Source organism: Ovis canadensis, chromosome 15, assembly GCF_042477335.2.
Source record: "Ovis canadensis isolate MfBH-ARS-UI-01 breed Bighorn chromosome 15, ARS-UI_OviCan_v2, whole genome shotgun sequence".
In the NCBI taxonomy this organism is placed as follows: Eukaryota; Metazoa; Chordata; class Mammalia; order Artiodactyla; family Bovidae; genus Ovis; species Ovis canadensis.
The window spans coordinates 14,571,543-14,591,610 of NC_091259.1; the positions used below are offsets into that span (position 1 = coordinate 14,571,543).

Sequence of the window (20,068 nt, forward strand, 5' to 3'; positions counted from 1 at the left end):
GCATCATCTTTCAGGATTTGAAATAGCTCAACTGGAATTCCATCACCTTCACTAGCTTTGTTCATAGTGATGCTTTCTAAGGCCCACTTGACTTCACATCCCAGGATGTCTGGCTCTGGATGAGTGATCACACCATCGTGATTCTCTTGGTCATGAAGCTCTTTTTTGTACAGTTCTTTTGTGTATTCTTGCCACCTCTTCTTAATATCTTCTGCTTCTGTTAGGTCCATACCATTTCTGTCCTTTATTGAGCCCATCTTTGCATGAAATGTTCCCTTGGTATCTCTAATTTTCTTGAAGAGATCTCTAGTCTTTCCCATTCTGTTGTTTTCCTCTATTTCTTCGCATTGATTGCTGAGGAAGGCTTTCTTATCTCTCCTTGCTATTCTTTGGAACTCTGCATTCAGATGCTTATATCTTTCTTTTTCTCCTTTGCTTTTCGCTTCTCTTCTTTTCACAGCTATTTGTAAGCCCTCCTCAGACAACCATTTTGCTTTTTTGCATGTCTTTTCATGGGGATGGTCTTGATCCCTGTCTCCTGTACAATGTCACGAACCTCATTCCATAGTTCATCAGGCACTCTGTCTATCAGATCTAGTCCCTTAAATATATTTCTTACTTCCACTGTATAATCACAAGGGATTTTATTTAGGTCATACCTGAATGGTCTAATGGTTTTCCCCACTTTCTTCAATTTAAGTCTGAATTTGGCAATAAGGAGTTCATGATCTGAGCCACAGTCGCCTCCCGGTCTTGTTTTTGTTGACTGTATAGAGCTTCTCCATCTTTGGCTGCAAAGAATATAATCAATCTGATTTCGGTGTTGACTATCTGATGATGTCCATGTGTAGGTTGCACCTTTATAGATATGAAGCTGAGCATGGAAGTATTGATACTTTTGAACTGTGGTGTTGGAGAAGACTCTTGAGAGTCACTTGGACTGCAAGGAGATCCAACTAGTCCATCCTAAAGTAAATCAGTCGTGAATGTTCATTGGAAGCAGTGATGTTGAAGCTGAAACTCCAATCCTTTGGCTACCTGGTGCGAAGAACTGACTCACTGGAAAAGTCCCTGATGCTGGAAAGATTGAAGGTGGGAGGAGAAGGGTATGACAGAGAATGAGATGGTTGGATGGCATCACTGACTCGATGGACATGAGTCTGAGTAAACTCCAGGAGTTGGTGATGGACAGGGAAGCCTGGCATGCTGCAGTCCATGGGGTTGCAAAAAGTCTAACGCAACTGAGCAACTAAACTGAATGGAACTAAAAAATCTCTATATTTTGGTAAAAGAGATAAGTGAATTAAATATAATGATTACTTTTTCACATCAAGAGCCATAAAGTAATTCATTCTTTTATTAAGAAAACAAATATTAACCAGTTACTATGTGCCAAGTACTCTCTAGTGGTGGGATATAGCAGTGAGCAAAACTTGAAAGTCCCTGTGTTCTTTAAGCTTGTATTTATTTTTCTTTCTTACTAGAATATATTAGGTAATGAAAAGTACTATGAGGAAAAATGGAGTAGTGTAGACAGATAGATAACTGATGTCAGTTCTATTTTAGATAGTGTGCTCAGGAAAAGCCTCCCAAAATGGGAAATTTGGGAAGAGGTCTGAATGAATAAAGAAGATTGCCACTCAAATATCTGGATGAAGGTTGTTATTCAGAAGCAGTCGGGGCTTTAAGTACAAAAGGCTCTCAGGGCAGGATTTTAGCTGATATATTCAAGGAACAATAAGGAGACCACTGTATCCAGAACAGAGTGAGGTAGGGGAGGTGTCCTAGGACATGAAATTAAAGCAGTGTACGGGGGATGTCCTCTCAATATGGTGGTGACTTACGTAGTACATAAGGAATTAATATAAAATCCAACTTCCAATGGAGGGAAAGCCATTGGAAAATTTTGAGCAGGAGAGTAAGACCTAATTTAATCTTTCAAAAGGATCGCTTTAGTGGTTGTAGGGAAACTAGTCTACGGTTGATAACACTAGAAACAATGAGACCAGGTTGGATGTTGTTATGGTAGGTTGGTTGAGAGATTATGGAGGCTTTTACTAGGTAGTCAAAGCGGTAGCGAGAAGTTTTCAAAATTTTAACCTGAGTCATTAAGATGTGTAGATGCATGGTTGTGGCAAGTGAGTGGAATTTATTTTAAAAGAAGAGTCAAATGTGACTCTCAGATATGGGACTGGAACCAACCACATAAGGAATATTGCCATTTACTAAAATAGGTTGAGTGTGGGAGAAGAAATAAGATATAAGTTTCAAGTATGTGAAGTGTGAGATGCCTATTAGACACCTAACTTTATTAACATGGTTTCAGAAATTGTTAATGGTGTTCTGTTTACAGAAGAAAATATAGTAACCACTTTATGGTTATAAAACATGTTCACGTAGTAATCTAATTTGGATAATGTCATAACCTTGAGAATTATGTGAGGCAGCATGTGATGGACAATTTCTTGAGCTTTCAGTTTCTTCTTGGCTGAGGTTATTTTTTTTCTTCTACCAAAGTATTTTCTTGCTGAGGCTATTACTTTTTCTGCTGAAGTATTTTCTTGCTCAAGTAAGAATTTCCTGAATTTGTCTGTGGGCAAGCTGTGAAAGAACAAAGTATTTTAGTGTCTGGCTGGTTTAAAATTACTAAAATTCTGCCATCTTCTTTTCAATTTTATAAGACTTCAACTAGAAATTTAAGATTAAAGATTAATACTAGAAAATAATGATGACAATAAAAATAATAATGTTACCACCTAATACTTGAATACTTGTCATTTCTCTTGCACTGTGCCTACTGCTGACATACATCAAATAATTGAATCCACACGACAATCCCCATTCTACAGAGAAAGTAAGCTATCATATTAGGCAACTATGCCCAAGTTTCCAGAGCAATGGAGTGGTGAATGAAGATTCATCCAAGAATGCCGGTACCAGAGCCAGCACTCTCAACTACCCCATATTGCCTGTTGGGAGAAACAGAAAATTTCAGCAGAATAAGAGATGAGAGTGCTTGCGTTTAAGCAGAGGGTAGTGAGGATGTAAAGTAAGAAAATAATCTAAGATATTACTTCCTTAATTCCTACCTTAATACCTAGACCATACCACTCACTATGCAAGTGCCATAAAAACTGTCATCTCTACCTTGTGGTTCTTGAGCTAGGAATGGAAATGGAGATAATAATACCTTGAATTAGAAACAAAACTCAGGAAAGTCTTAATTTTAGGGTAATGAAGACTTAGGCATGTTTCCATAGGGAAAAGAAGGAGCCTCTATCATGGAGAATTTGAAAATTCATCAAAGACATTGATCTATCAACTTTCAGAGAGTAGTGATTTTCATTAACAACAGTGCCCTTATATTCACAATTGTTGAAATTTTAACACTATTGATGTAAACATACAAATCAGTTAGAGTCCTAGGAATTTGGTTTAGGTGGTTAATATGACCATCATTGATAGCTACATTCAGTTGTAAGAATGCTTTAAGTCTGAATTATCTGCTGTGGGTGTCCACACTGATTAAATTTCTATTTAGTATTTTGTAGAAATAGTTTTGATGTATTAGTCTTCCACTCCATCATTTAAGTAGAAACTTAACTTCTACTTTCTTACTATTTTTATGCAAACTGGTTCACAGTAAAAGAGTTACACATTATCAAAAGCATTTTTTTCTGAGGAAAAAATTCCTGGCTCATAAAACTTGGATAACTCTATAAATTCTTGGTTGCTTGCTTGATTTAGTTAGCTAGCTGGCCAGCTATTGCTTATATTCCAAAAACATGAATTTACAATGCAGACATGTAGTGATAAAAAGGGTTTGTATAACTTAGAATGATGGGATCTCTGGAGGCTACCTTATTCCTTATATGAAGGGTGTTGTTTCAAACGAGGGCATGGAAACCAGTAAGTACTGGCTTCTGTTTTTGTTGTACACCTTCCAGAAATTTTCGACTGAAGACTCAATGTACTGGAGCTCTTTCCACACAGAGCTAACTGATATTTGAAGAAAATTTTCACTTCTCCAACCAAGAAAAATATGATTTATCTTTTCCAAGCCTCACTCTTGTTCTTAAATCTATGTATTTTTACTTGTGGAGAAGCTATACAAGATAACTGTGTACATCATTCTACGGTAAGAATTTCAGCAATGTTATTTTAGCTAAGAAAGCATGATTATATAGTTTTTAAGATATATACTAGGTGTTTGACAAGATTAATTACAGCACTCAATATAATTTATGGAAAAATTAAAGTGTTTATTTAAAAATGCTGAGACATGCTTAAATAATATTATTTTTAAACTTAGGAAACTATAAACTGAAGATTGACTCTTAACACATTTCTTGTAAAAATTGTTAAAGAAGTTGCAGACCTAGGTTAAAAACTAGCTAACAACTTTCCACTTAACTTTAATAATGAAATATCTTGTAGGCAATGAAAAGTTCATTTTACTAAAAAAAAAAAACCTGTTCTATAAACTTTCATACTTTAAATATAGTCTTGTACCTGGTTACTCAGGAAATTTTAAAATTTAAAATGAAAAAATTGTATTCAGAACAATGTCAGAGTGATAGCTAAGACTGTATGCAATACTATGAGTAGATGGTGGTTTGAATCTCTGTAATTTAAATATTGGTTTATAATATTTAAATGTTATAAAATGTATTTACCACTGTATCAATACCAAATACCAAAGTTGAAGCAAGAATAAATTCTAAGGAAGCTACAGAAATATTAGTAAGAATTCTCTATGCTAAAAATTTAAGAATCTTATTTAGATCTAAAAAACTATAGTTGTAAACTATAGCTGTTTTTGAAAACAGCTAATATGTCAATTGTTATAGGAGTATAGGGGAAAGAGCCAAAGTTAAAAGTAGATCTTTGTAGCAAAATGTATTTTGGGCAAATATCTTTTAAATTGTGTGATTAGCTCTTCACTTTTCTCTCAATATCCATGTGAAAGATGACAGATCTTGTTATTTTCTTTTAATTACAGTTATTTAAATCTTATAACTTCTACCAAAGAATGTTTTAATAATAAAAAACTGGTAATGTATGCTTTAACATTAAAAAACCCAACAATGTACCAATAAGAACCGATACATTTGGAATGATAGCTGTAATTGGCTTTTTTTCTTTTTTTTTGAACACAGTAGTCTGTACTTTTTACTCTCTTACCCCCTACCTTGTCTCTCTCTCCTTCCTTCTCCCCACTAGTATTCAAAAGTTTATAGTTGGTTGTTAGCTTTTGATTTTAATTTTTTACAATGTATTTTATTGAAGTGTAGTTGATTTATAATGTTGTGTTAATTTCTGCTATACAGCCAAGTGATTCAGTTATATATATTTATATCATACATGTATAAAATATGTATCCTTTTTCATATTCTTTTCCACTGTGGTTTATTATAGGATATTGAATATAGTTCCCTGTGCTACAGAGTAGGACCTCATTGTTTATCCATTCCAGATATAATGTTGCTGGCTTTAAAAAATGACATCTGTTGTTGATTTTGGAAAGAAAAATTCCATTCTTTTTTCTGCAATTATTATTGCTGCCTTTTAAGTCTATGAATACTTTACCTTTCAAATCTGTAAATACTTTAGCTTATACAAAAGCGACAAATCTCCTACACATTTTCCCCTCAGCCCCACATCACAATTCCTACAAATTGGTGGCAGAACGTCCTTCTGGCATAGAAATGTTGTAGGCCTCTCAGGGAACCTTCTTAGTATCCATCGAAGGAATTTCAAATGGCGTGATTCTTGAAAGAGGAATGGCTCAGCACTGTATCACACAGGGAAATGTGAAACAGTCAAGGCCATAAAACCACTGCAATGGAAAGTAGGCCCTAAATGAATCCTTTTGGAGTTGGAGAGGAAAAAAAAGAGCAAAAGATTTGTTTGTGGAAGTTTGAATTAACCAATTAATTATATATTCTTTCTTTGTGTATGGCTTAAAATCTCATCTTTTTCTAGAGTCTTATTTATGATATATTAGGTAATATAACATGCTTCATATATTTTTTTCTTGTTTTTTTTTTTTTAATATAAAGGATTCTCCAGGAGTTAACATCGTAGAAGATGAATCTAATACAAAAGGTGAAAGTAAAAGTAATGCTACTGTTTACAAAGAAGATTGTGAGGAATCATGTGATATTAAAACTAAAATTACACGAGAAGAAAAATATTTCATGTGTAGTAAGTATTAAAAACAACCAGAATTATAAAAGTATATGATTTATTATTTCTATGGTAGAGATGGAAAATTATGCTTTAACATTTGTTGAATCATTTAATATATATCCTGATCATCCTAGGCTAGAGGTATATGTTTTGGGCACACAGTAGGTGCTTCACACCTAATTTACCTAATTTGTAAATGAACAATTCCTTCTTCTATGTTATATAGCCCAGTAACATCAACTGACCACAGAAGGCCCTGACACTATCAATTTGCCTAGGACTATTTTCTTGGTTCCATCTGAATCAATAGGAAATTTCACCTAAATTTTGAGGGGGGAATTAATAAATATTGAATAACTGCTATAATAGGTACAATACAAATTCATAGCCAATTTATGTAGCAAAGCATAAAAAATAAAGAATTTTAAAATCTTCATTTTTGTTTAAAACTATTTAGTAGCAGCACAGTAATTCTCATGATCTACTATATGTACCTAGGGGATGGGATGAGAAGGGGGATCAGAAGGGGAAGAAGTTCTGAGCCAGTTCTTATAGGACTTTAACTCTTAGGTCAGAAAGTATAAAAAGCTCACTTTATTGTGTTTAATCCTGTGTGTAACACAAATATCTCAGGCTTCTCAAACCAATGAGTGTAGGTTTAGATCTATTAAGATAAATGTCTAAATCCAGCGAATATCTAATAGAAAGTGAGAGACTGAAAGTAAAAATGGCAAGCGAGACTGAATGAGGCATATTTTAAGCTATCAAGAGTTATTAATGGGATTCTACTGCTAGAGTGAAGTTTAGGAAAATAGAAATGACTAATTTTTAAAAGAATAATTATGCAATAAGAGGGGACTTCTTTTGTTATAAAGGATATCATCAGTATAATTGAATAAACTTGGATTAAGTCTGAGAAATACATGGTAATCAACGCATTATTCCTGATTTTGATGGTTGTGTTGGAGAGAATGTCTTTGGTGTAAAATACCCAGAAATATCCAGAGGTATCATGGTGGCATGCTCTCAAAAGAAGAAAAAATTCTTCACACTGTTCTTACAACTATTCTAAGAGTAAGATTGTTTTAAAATAAAAACATTTTTAAAAAGAAAAAATACATGGTAAAAAAGTTTAACCAGAAACCAACCAGTTAAAACTTTTGACTGAGGTTTATTACGGGTGTATGTGCTTTTGTGTTTGCATTTTTTTTTACACAAAAATACAGCATTAATAGAAAAAATTAAAAGAAAGATTTACCTTAGAAATTAACTTTCATGATACAGAATTATTGCCTTTTACTTTCTTATGTAGTAAGAATTGATGAATTTTTGACCTCCTGCTCCTTTCTCTCTCATAAAGTGAGAATTGATATTCAGAATGCTGTCTCTCATTTATATCAGTTTAAATTAGGGGGTCAAAATAGATTATTAGGAAGCATATTTTCATTGCGAGGTACTGAAACAATTGTTTTCTTCATTAATCTTGAGTTAAACAAAAAAGTACTAAGCAGAATATGCAACTCTATATATTTAGTTAGATTGAGATGCTATTGCATTTACATATTTATCCAAAATCATTTAAAAATTCTTTATTTTTTACTGTAGTTATCTTCTGTAACAATATAATGTTTAGCAAACCCATTTTATTATGATTTAAGGGAATTTGCAAAATTCTATTGTTTCTTATACACGAAGTACCAAAAAACTACTAAGAAACGTGATGGATGAGCAGCAAGCTTCCTTGGATTATTTAATTAATCAGGTACAGCTTTTTTTTTTTTTTTAGAATTGTGCTCTTATTGTATGTATACATTGATATAGTTAGCTAGAAGTATAATTGTTTGATTTTTTTTAATGTTCAGAAATCTACTTAGTGCCTACTATGTCAGAGACACCATAGTAAAGTGCAGGCAAATAGAAAACAATAACCAAAAAAAGGATCTTCACTTAAAGATTATTCAGTCTGAGCAGGGGGTTTGGGGGGTGGGGCAGAAGAATGTGTTGAAAATGTTGTGAATGCTGTTAGAAAGTTGCACAAAAGCAATTCAAAATCTGAGCTGTGGGAAATTTTCCCAGATTACAGAGATTATGAACTGAGTCATGAAAGACGGATAAAAACTTCAGAGGTCACAAAGTTTGGGTAAGAAGACTAAGAGCAGGATGTTCCATCCTCGGGGAACTTCTTAAAGTGGTGCAGGGGTGGAGTGACTGGTGAGGTAGAGGGTGTATAAGAAAACTGACTCGAGGAAATAGGAACTAAATCATGCCACACCGAGAAGTCATCGAAATGTCTGAGCAGGGAAATGCAATGACTAGATTGGCAGCTGGTGTGGAGGATGGCTTGAGGAAGAGCAGATAACAAACTACAGCAAAGGAGCAGACAAGATCCAAAGAACAGATCTGCAAGAGTAGTTAAATATAGAAATGCACAGATGAAGGCAGTGTTCAGGGGAAAATGGTACTGAATTTAATGACTGCTATTTAGCAATCATTAGCAAGCTTTATTGCTTTCTTATAGCAGTGAGAAATTCAAAAGAAAGGTAAGCATTATATATATTTCAAAGCTGGATCTATAAGAGTCTTACGAATATCAGTTACAGAATTCAGCTAAAAAAGTTTTGTTCCAATACATATTTGCTTAAATATATGCCTGTGTGTTTAGGTTAATGAGCTCATGAATCGAGTTCTCCTTTTGACAACAGAAGTTTTTAGAAAACAGCTGGATACTTTTCCTCACAGACCAGTTCAGTCACACGGTGAGAACTTTTGTGTTTTAGCCTTTTCATATTTGTCTTTTGTTACTTAAAAATTTTGTGGACAGGTTGGTACATTTAGAACTTTTGTTTAAAAAATATAGCTCATTATCATCTAACAGGCTGGAGGAGTAGCACCTGCCATTAAGCAAATTTCGGCGCAGACAATGCATACTTTTCTGAATTGGCAAACTTTTCTGACCATTTGAAAGCCATGGCTATAGACAGATATTCAGCATCTGTTGAAAATAGCATAGTTTTATTAATATGTAACCAAATGTAGGCTCTCCTTTTACATTTTAGTAATAATAGTCTTAGCTTAGAAGAAAAGTTTCAGAATTCCTCCCACCTGTAAAAAGTATTTTTGACATGCTTGAGATATTTCAAATTAGAACATAAAATCTCAAGAAGCTAGATTCAGAAAGAAACTGGAATTTAGCTCTTTTGATGCTAAAATACGGTATAACAGTACAGTAATTCCTAAAGGAATAGGTTTCTAATAAAAATGCCCTACATATCTTACAGTTGTGAATTAATACCAAAGTTTCAAAGCAAATAAATGTTTATTGATGGCCTTGTAAGTGATCTTTCTTTTTTCCTTGCAAAAAGAAGGAAATAAACTGTTACTGAGATCACTTATCTATGACAGGCACTTTCACATGTTACTGTGTTATTTTTTATTATGTTATTTTACCTCATTTGTGAGTAGTGAAGATAGTGTAACAAGGTGGTCATGAGCATGGACTCTAGTGTCAGATCATTTGTCTTCAAATCCCTGATCCACTGTTTCCTGATATCAGTTTCCTTATCAGGAAACTAATAGGCCCCTCTGTCCATGGAATTCTCCAGTCAAGAATACTGGACTGGGTTGTCATTTCCTCCTATGGGGAATCTTCCCAACCAAGCGATTAAAGCCGGATCTCCTGCAATGCAGGCAGATTGTTTATCATCTGAGCCATCAGGGAAGCCCAAACTTATCGTACCTACCTTGTATGTTTCTTGTGAGATTTAAATGAGTAAATACATCAAAATCTCCTAAAGTATCGCCTGAGCATAATAAGACGGTATAAGTGTTTGCTATGATGATGATTATCATCAGTTAAGGAATATGGAGTCCAGAAAAATCTAAACAATCTATTCACGTTTATTTGGATGGTGATGACAAAGCAGATACTCTATTACAGCTTAGTCCTTCACTGTAAGCTTCTATCATATCTCTAAGCATAAGCTTATCATAAAAATATCTCTTAGCAACTCAGAAGAAAGGCAACAAATCTTTATCTTCTGGAAGTAAAGGGGAAAGCAAACAATTTTTTACAGCTAACTTTTTGTAGATGATATTTTCTGCATATTTACTGTGTGCTAGGCACTATGCTAAGTACTTTACGTAATGTCTTATATGTATATTGTCAGAATAACACTATGAAGTAGATAGTATTATTATTATAACAATATTGCACATGAAGAAAAGTAGTTAAGAAACTTAGCTAATAATCCTAACCAGTAAAGAGTAGAACTAGACTCTAACCCAAGCTTCTGGCTCTGAAGTCTCAGGCTTTGATGTGTTTGTTCTCTGGGTAATTGATATTGTAAAGTTAAATTTATTTTATTATATTTCTAGGAGATGATACAAAATAAAGCATCCAGAGTAAAATGTAGCATTATATCCACATAATAGTTATGTTTACAATCCCCTGGAAAGTGGAATGCTTTAGAGAAGGTGATTATAGACTGCTACAGTTCTAGCTATTGTCAACAGAGCAGGCTTTGGCCTCAGCACCAATTCCTCTGGTGACAAACATGATTCCTCCTTCTTCTCCCTTTCCTTGTTTTTAATGGGGGCCCCAATACACTAGAATATCTGAAGTTTCAAATAGTGGAGAAAGGATGTGTCAATAGTAGCTAGCCTACTTATTCTTTTGGATTTTCTCCTTGTCATCATTACAGATTTCTGTCACATATTATGTTCCCAAGATAAGCCTAGATTTCTGAAAATACACTATTTATTGGACAAAAGCATGCATAATTGTAAAACATATTAAATAAATGTTGATACCAACTGGGCAAATAATCAATAACAGTGAGCTATCAGTGAAGGTTTATTGCAGCATAAATTATTTAGTCCCAGTTCCTTTGTTCATCTAGATTCTTATTTTTAATGATGAGATGATTTTTCTTTTTAAGAAGTTAAAATCATCATATCATTGTTGTTGTTGTTCAGTTGCTCAGTCATGGACTGCATGATTTAAGAACCTCATGGACCGCAGCACACCAGGCTTCCCTGTCCATCACCATCTCCCAGAGCTTGCTCAAACTCATGTCCATTGAGTTGGTGATGCCATCCAACCATTTCATCCTCTGTTGTCCCCTTCTCCTCCTGCCTTCTATCTTTCCCAGTATCAGGGTCTATTCTAATGAGTCGGCTCTTCGTATCAGGCGGCCAAAGTATTGGCGCTTCAGCTTCAGTGTCAGTCCTTCCAATGAATATTCAGGGCTGATTTCCTTTAGGATCAACTGGTTGGATCTCCTTGCAGTCCAAGGGACTCTCAAGAGTCTTCTCCAACACCACAGTTCAAAAGCATCAATTCTTCGGTGCACAGCTTTCTTTATAGTACAACTCTCACACCCCTACAGGACTACTGGAAAAACCATAGCTTTGACTATTACAGATCTTTGTTGGCAAAGTAATGTCTCTGCTTTTTAATATTCTGTATAGGTTTGTCATAGCTTTTCTTCCAAGGAGCAAGTGTCTTTTAGTTTCATGGCTTAAGCCACCATCTGCACTGTTTTTGGAGCCCAAGAAAATAAAGCCTGTCACTGTTTCCATCGTTTCCCCATCTATATTCCATGAAGTGATGAGACTGGATGCCATAATCTTAGTTTTCTGAATGTTGAGTTTTAAGCCAACTTTTTCACTCTCCTCTTTCACTTTCACTAAAAGGCTCTTTAGTTCCTCTTTGCTTTCTGCCATAAGGATGGTGCCATCTGCATATTTGAGGTTATTGATATTTCTCTCAGCAATCTTGCTTCCAGCTTGTGCTTTATTCAGCCCAGCATTTCTCATGATGTACTCTGCATACAAGTTAATTGAGCATATTGTTAATGAACATTTTAATAATAATTTCACATAACATTGTCAATTCTTTATAATAAAATGCTTAAGTCTTAAATGTGTATGTGGAAATATCCTAAATAACTAATTTTACTTTTCTAGGTCTAGATTGTACTGATATTAAAGATACCATTGGTTCTGTCACCAAAACACCAAGTGGTTTGTATATAATCCATCCAGAAGGCGCTAGTCATCCATTTGAGGTAAAGTTTTCCCTTATTATATATGGAATAGGATAGGCATCTAATCTATTTAAATAATATTTAGTTTTAATTGTTTTACTATTTTATTTCTTCTTAAAATTTTCAAATAAATTAGTATAGATTCCAGTTTTGAAAGTTTTGTTTTCTGGGATTCTTTGCCCAAACCACAAACCAGTAAAAGAATTAGAGGGTTGTTCACTTTTCTATTTGAGTGTTTCTGGTTACATTCTTTAAAGTGAATCCATTTGGTGCTAGATCTTATCCTTATAGTAGATGGAATTATGCAAAATAAATACTTATTTGCTTTAATTAGCTTACAAATATCAAAAAATAATGGTGTACTTTGTCTTGGAGCTTGATAAAAATACTTTAATTTCTCTTCCTACACATGGATATACTTTGTTTGGATGGCAAATGACTTTTTGTGATTGTATAAAAAATTAATAATTTAAAAAACCTTTCACTAAATTGTGAGATTGAGAAGCTGATCCACTTCTTAAACTGCATAAAATGAATTACTCATATCTATCCTTAGTAGTTCTCTACCATGATTTTTAGAGGCAACTTCAACTCTATGTATTATTAAAACTATATGTTATTATATATTGTATATTAATATTATATATATAATTTTCTGGTTACATTTTTGTGCATTAGAAAGGTTGTAATATGAATATCATACCTTATTAATAGTCTTTATTACACAATAAAATAATTTTTCTAAGTAGATACTACCAGTTTCTCATCTCAGTTATGAACATTTCCTGACATCTATTAACAGGATGTCAAAAATTGGGAATTAAGTGGGAAATAATTTTAAATTACCTAAATTACCTCACCTTCAGATTCAGAAGTGGGCCTGAACAGATGTGGAAAGGGAAGGTTTCTAATTTTGTGAAGAGTGGGACGCATAATTACCTCTTTTGTGGGAAAGTGTTGGTTCCCTAACTTCCTCCACACTGCCTTTTTCTGTCTGTGTGTGGGAAGTTTCTGATGGGGAGGATTGCTCTGATTTTCTTGCTGTATCACTTCAATGACTCCTCCATGGTGATCCTCTTAAGGGCATTTAGCAGAGCACCACAGACGCATCTATGAGTGGCTTTTGGGGTGGGGCATGTGCTAAGTTGCTTCAGTCACGTCTGACTCTTTGCGAGCCCGTGGTCTGTAGCCCACCAGGCTTCTCTGTCCATGGGATTCTGCAGGCAAGGATACTGAAGTGCGTTGCCTTGCCCTCCTCCAGGGGATCTTCCTGTCCCAGGGATCAAACCTGCGTCTCTATGTCTCCTGCAATGGCAGGTGGGTTCTTTACCACTAGCGCCACCTAGGAAGCCCTATAGATGGGGCTTAGACCATGCTTTTCTCTCTGCAAATCTCAATCTGAACACGGGCCATCCAGGCTACGAAGAAAAAAAGCAATCAAAGACAGACACACAGGCATATTTGACATTGTTTTAAAAAATCAGTGTTTTAATTAAAAGGAAAGGTTATTTATAAAGAAATGAATCACTCTGACACATCAGATGGATGTCATTTGTTTTTGTTGTTGTTCAGTTGCTAAGTCATGTCTGACTCTGTGATGCTATGGACTGCAGCATGCCAGGCTCCTCTGTTCTCCACTGTCTTCCAGAGTTTGCTCAGATTCATATCCATTGAATCGATGTTGCTCCTGCCTCTGTCTCCTTTGCCTTCAATCTTTCCCAGCATCAGGGTCTTTTCCAGTGAGTCAGCTCTTCACATCATGTGGCCAAAGTATTGGAGCTTTAGCTTCAGCATCAGTCCTTCCAATGAATATTCAGGGTTGATTTCATTTAGAACTGACTAGTTTCATCTCCTTGTGGTTCAAGGACCCTCAAGAGTCTTCTCCAGTACCAGTGCTGAGTTCTTCAGCACTCAGCCTTCTTTATGGTCCAACTCTCACCTGTACATGACTATTGGAAAAACCATAACTTTGACTATCTGCACTTTTGTTGGCAAAGTGATGTCTCTGCTTTTTAATACACTGTCTAGGTTAGGTTTGTCAAAGTTTTCCTCCCAAGGAGCAAGCATGTTTTAATTTCATGGCTGCACTCACTGTCCACAGTGATTTTGGAGCCCAAGAAAATAAAATCTGTCACTTTTATTACTGTAAAATCTGTCACTATGATTACTCAACTGAAAAATATTTATAAAGTTGAGGAATAAGAGCCTTAAAATGCTACAAACACATATATTGACTGACACAGGGACTGCAGTTAGGTTTGTTTTATAACAAACAGTATTATTTCTTGAGATTAAAAAAATCTGAATATTTTAATGACATATAGTTGCACTGAAACTTTCAGTGGCAGTATCTTCTCTTTTTCTAGGCTTAGGGTGAAGTATGGGATTCCTTAATAGCTCAGTTGGTAAAGAATCTGCCTGCAATGTAGGAGACCCCAGTTTGATTCCTTGGTCAGGAAGATCTGCTCTAGAAGAGATAGGCTATCCACTCCAGGATTCTTGGGCTTACTTTGTGGCTCAGCTGGTAAAGAATCTGCCTTCAACGTAGGAGACCTGAGACCTGGGTTCAGTCCCTGGGTTGGGAAAATCCCCTGGAGAAGAGGCAGGCTACTCACTCCAGTAACCTGGCCCGGAGAATTCCAAGGACTATAAAGTCCATGAGGTTGCAAAGAGTCGGACACGACTGAGCAGCTTGCACAAGCTTGAAGTATGAGTTTTATATCAAAGAATGAAAATAATAGCATGTTGTTTTTGTCTTTTCTGGGTTTATTTTAGGTTATGTGTGACATGGATTACAGAGGAGGTGGATGGACTGTGATACAGAAAAGGATTGATGGGATAATTGATTTCCAAAAGTTGTGGTGTGATTATCTGGATGGATTTGGTGACCTCTTAGGTCAAATTTTATTCATTTCTCCTCTTTTTTCTTCTTCTTGGTATTATGCCTATAGACTGTCTGTATTGGTTAAATTATTAGTAAAAATAGCAAATCCTGTGAATATAAACACATGACTTAAACTACTCTCTCGTTATTAGCCAAATTATTTAAAATAAGTAGGTCTTCAGTTGGGATCTAGATATCTTTATTTTTAGATGCCTGTTGAAATGTGATTTGACTGAAAATTATAAGTTGGGTATTTATTAAGTATTGATTATATACCCAGCAGAGTTCTGGCAGATGGTCAATAGTTATTTGTAGAATTAAAAACTGAATGAACAGGGACCTTGAAATTCTTGAGATTTGTGCTGTGTCTGTACAAACAAATGAAATGGAGATTTAGGGTACGTTGTGTATAAGCTCAAATGATGTGAACTGAGAGTAGTGATTTATAAAAGCATCAGTAAAATTTGGAAAATGGAAACCCCAGGTGAACTGTAAAATCTGTTCCCAGTATTCCATGGCAATATCACTTTGGCTGTTGAACAAAAACATTAGTATTCCTGAACACTGAAGAATTTTACATTAATTGGAACATTTGCAGGTGACTTTGATCATTTTTATGCAGTTATTTTAAGTTGCTGTTGTTATAACTTAAAATATTTAACATCCCATAATAATGTCATTCAAGGATTTAGTAAGTGGTGGTGTTAGTCCTACTGCTAAAAACCTACTGCATGTCAGTGAGGTTAGAAAGCGTGTGAAATGTAATAAAATGTCACAAAGATGGCCAAATAGCTGCCAGACTATGAAGTGCAGCTGATATACTTGTGTTTTCTCAGCATTACCTCCAATTTTCCAACAAGCCCAGCCATCTGAATCGAGCAGTCATGGATCTGCATACTCTAAATTGCTATCTTCCATACATAATCCTTTATCTGTAGGGAGATAATTTTAGTTTTAATGAAAAATGTCTTCAGGCAGATATACTTTGGGAAAACAGACTGCTTTGTACTTGGCCTATTAAAGAAATAAACTGTATTAAGGAAAGTATCTTAATTATAACTTAAGTATCTTAAGTATAACTTAAGTATACTTAAGTATCTTAAGTATACCCCCAACCCCAAGTTTGGGGTATAGGGGAAGTATGGCAAAGACATTTAATTGGTGTCAGACTAGGAGAAACCAAGCAGTCCCGTCTTACTTGTCCATCTTTCTTACTTCCTTTCTTCCTGTACTTCAGAATATCTTTAGTTTTAGGTGGGTATGAAGCTAAGGTGCTCCTGCAAGCCCTTCATGTCTTAGCTATAGTTTTAAGAGTCTGAATGCTGTCACATAGTCCCCAACTCTTTGAAGTTCATTTTATTAGACCTTACTTCTTTTGGTAATTTCATGATTCAGGTAGAGGGATGTGCTTCAGAGCAGGAGTGTCCACATTTAGGCCATGACAGTGAGTAGACGGAGGTAGAAAGCCAATGGCTAGAACATGCAAATATGCAGTTTGTATTATGGAGTTTAAGCATTCATCCTGGATCTACAATCATCTTGGAAATACTGACCCTAACCTGAGGATACTCTGGTGTTTCTACCTTATATTTTCATTCCTTCAGAGGTAACTGACAAGCTGCATTATAACAAAGAAATATTAGTTCACAAAACATTATTCTCAAAGACAGAGTAAGAATAATTTCTATTGAGCACTTTCAGGAAATATTTCTTTAGGAGTTGCTGATTTGGAGGTTAAACCTCTTGCATTTCCTGGTACACATCATTTTGTTACCGGCCATAATATTTGAACTGGTAGTTTTGTTGATATGCCTTAAGGTAGAACTTGATTTTTTAACTTAGTCTTTAAATGACTTTTTGAATTTAATTTAGGCAGATAAAAAAATGAAACAATCTAGTTATCCTTGGTCTAGTAAAGCAGAAGTGAGAAGATACACACACACACACACACACACACACATATGTGTATATATATATATATATAGGCAAATTAGGCACACAGTGATAATTTGAGCTAGGGCCATCTATTCCCTCAAATAATTTATGTGCACCATCTGAGAGTTATTGAAACACTAAACATCAAGCACTTAATAATACAAAGTTATGCTAATAATACACAGTTATTCTAAATATGCTGTAACATATTTAAAAAAGCATTTTTTTAAACAGGCGAATTTTGGCTAGGACTGAAAAAGACTTTTTATATAGTGAATCAGAAGAATACCAGTTTTATGCTGCATGTGGCACTGGAATCTGAAGATGACACATTAGCTTATGCATCATATGATGATTTTTGGATAGAGGATGAAACAAAATTTTTTAAAATGCACTTAGGACGATATTCAGGAAATGCTGGTAAGTTTTTTATTACTAAAATTATCCAAAAGATTTAAATCTAGCTGATTCAATATTAGATAAAGATAAAATGTAATATATTTATTTTGGCATATATATCACTGTTGACAGATTAGATTAAAAATGAGAAAACTGTCTAAGTCTTGAGTTTTGAAACTCTGAGATGGTTGCATCATCTCATGGTTTTGAACTGCTTTAGACACTTTAAAACAACTTGCCATATGTAATCTCAGTTGATTCTTTAGATAGCGATTCTGTGGGATAGGCTGGGAAGGCATTATTTCCATTTTCATGTTCTAAGAGGCCAGCATTTAGAAGTCTTAGAATGTTAGAGCTGATCTTCACTCTTCTCGCTTCACAGGTGAAGAAAGATTAAGTGACTTCCTGGGATTGCCAGCTCATGACATCTGAGCCGTGGCAAGGATCCAGGCTGATAAACAACTAGTTTAATGGGTTTTTAAGGGTCCATATTTCAGTGCATCTACTCCCCCCCCCCAAATTATATGTGTTGGCACTTTAAAATACTTGATGTTAAATTTATATTTTGATGTTGACATTTTAAATTCTTCTGTTTAGCTCTTCTGTCGATTGCTCTTGATGGTTCTTGTTCAGTAGGGATGATTAGTGTTAGAAATCCAAAAACGAATGAGTTATGCTTCCAGCTCTTTAACTGATCACAATATAGAGGGGAAGGTTAAATAGAACTGAAAACAGAATAGAACAGAATACTGATGCAGCTCTGGAGGTTAAGAGGGAGAGAATGATTCCAACTGATTGCATCCAGGAAATCTTCATGGAAAGATGATTTTCAACAAAGAATTAATGTTAGATTTAACCTGGGATGCTTTTTGAAAGTACGTACTTGTGCAGAATCTGATGCAGTAAGTTTGGGCCCAGGTATTTGTATCAACTAGATGGATATTTAGCATCCTTATAGTTGAGAATCACTGATTTGTACTTGGAGGAATGGATGGCATTTGGGCAAATGAATGTTGGCAAAGAGAACAGTTTGAGACAAGGCACAGAAATGGAGAACACATTAGTGAATGCCAGATAAAGGGGATAGGGCAGAGATGGAGAATCCTATGGACAGAGGAAACCAGCGGGCTACAGTCCATAGTGTTGCAGAGAGTTGGACACGACTGAGGCAACTTAGCACGCATGCAATGTCCACTTGAAGATGTTTATTATGTTGAGGAATTCATTACTAGATTTTGGCCTATTGCTCCTGGAGGAGAGATTTTAATCTGATATCTAGTAAAAAGTAATTTAAGCCTTAATTTTAGATGCAATGCTTTTCCACGATTGGTTGGTAAAAGTTGATTAAAATTACAAAAAGTGCCTTTAAATTTAGTCATCAAAAAAAAATCTGTTTTACCCAGGTGATGCATTCCGGGGCTTCAGAAAAGAAGATAATCAAAATGCAATGCCTTTCAGCACACCAGATGTTGATAATGATGGATGTCGTCCTGCGTGCTTCATCAGTGATCAGTCTGTGAAAAGCTGCAGCCACCTCAGTAACAATACCGGATGGTGGTTCAGCCAGTGTGGTCTCGCAAATCTGAATGGCATTCATCACTTCTCTGGAAAGTTGCTTACAACTGGAATTCGATGGGACACATGGACTAAAAACAACTCACCCGTCAAGATTAAATCTGTTTCAATGAAAATTAGAAGAACTTACAATCCATATTTTAAATAATCTCATTTAAAATTTTAATGCTCTTTTTGATAATATATAAAAGATTCTACATAGTTCTCTTTTTACTGAGTGTTTTAAGCACATTTGCCAAAATGTAACCATAGATGACATCTAGGTATTATGAATCTAATTAGAAATCTTTAATTTTGCAGGGTTTTAATAAAGGAAAACATGGCTCAATGTATGCTTTTACTGCTAGCTATATTAGTAATATATAATAAAATTTGTTTTGAGTGAATTGCAACTTGTCTACCTGAAATCTATCATCCTTTTAAAGGATTTTCCCTCTTCTTTAAAGCATATATAACCATAGTAGATTGTTAGGAAAATTAAAAAGGCATTATATTTATTGCTATATTTATTTGAAATAGTTACCATTTAATCCACAGATAATTTCTATAGAAGGCAATTATATAGAATAATTTTGTGCAGATTAATATATAAACTTCACATGGTTTAAAAACCTAACTATTTCTGAGTGACTCCATAATATTTTATAAGTAATAAGAATTTGCTGCAAAAATAAAGTCTTCCTTGTTATTTTATTGTGGCTAATAAATTTACTCTTGTTTGTAATAAACTGACTATACATTTGTATCCTGAGCAGATGAATTCTGATGGTGGCTTCTCTGGTAGCTCAGTAAGTAAAGAATCTGACTGTAATGCCGGAGACCAGGGTTTGATCCCTGGGTTGGGAAGATTCCCTGGAGAAGGAAATGGCAACCCACTCAGTATTCTTGCCTGGAAAATCCCATAGATTTTCCCATATCCTATAGGATATGGAAAGTCCCATATCCTTTCTCCTCATAGGACAGAGGAGCCTAACAGGCTACAGTCCATGGAGTCACAAGAGTTGGACACAACTAAACTACCAGTTGGGTTTCCCTG

At 35.0% G+C, this 20,068-nt stretch overlaps 1 protein-coding gene across 1 annotated transcript; it reads left to right on the top strand.

Moving 5' to 3' along the window:
* The first annotated feature begins 3,718 nt into the window (after window positions 1–3,718).
* On the top strand, window positions 3,719–19,424 carry ANGPTL5 (angiopoietin like 5). The gene is made up of 8 exons (XM_069554886.1): window positions 3,719–4,138; window positions 6,063–6,207; window positions 7,851–7,954; window positions 8,855–8,948; window positions 12,160–12,260; window positions 15,015–15,135; window positions 17,293–17,478; window positions 18,861–19,424. The coding sequence occupies exons 1-8, from the start codon at window positions 4,043–4,045 to the stop codon at window positions 19,178–19,180; spliced, it is 1,167 nt and encodes a 388-aa protein (XP_069410987.1). The 5' UTR covers window positions 3,719–4,042; the 3' UTR covers window positions 19,181–19,424.
* Window positions 19,425–20,068: the final 644 nt, after the last annotated feature.

Coding starts and splice junctions, on each gene's coding strand:
- ANGPTL5 (XM_069554886.1), top strand. CDS start 4,043: ATGATTTATCTTTTCCAAGCCTCACTCTTGTTCTTAAATCTATGTATT. Junction 7,955..8,854: donor TGGATTATTTAATTAATCAG/GTACAGCTTTTT, acceptor CTGTGTGTTTAG/GTTAATGAGCTCATGAATCG. Junction 15,136..17,292: donor TGGATTTGGTGACCTCTTAG/GTCAAATTTTAT, acceptor TTTTTTAAACAG/GCGAATTTTGGCTAGGACTG.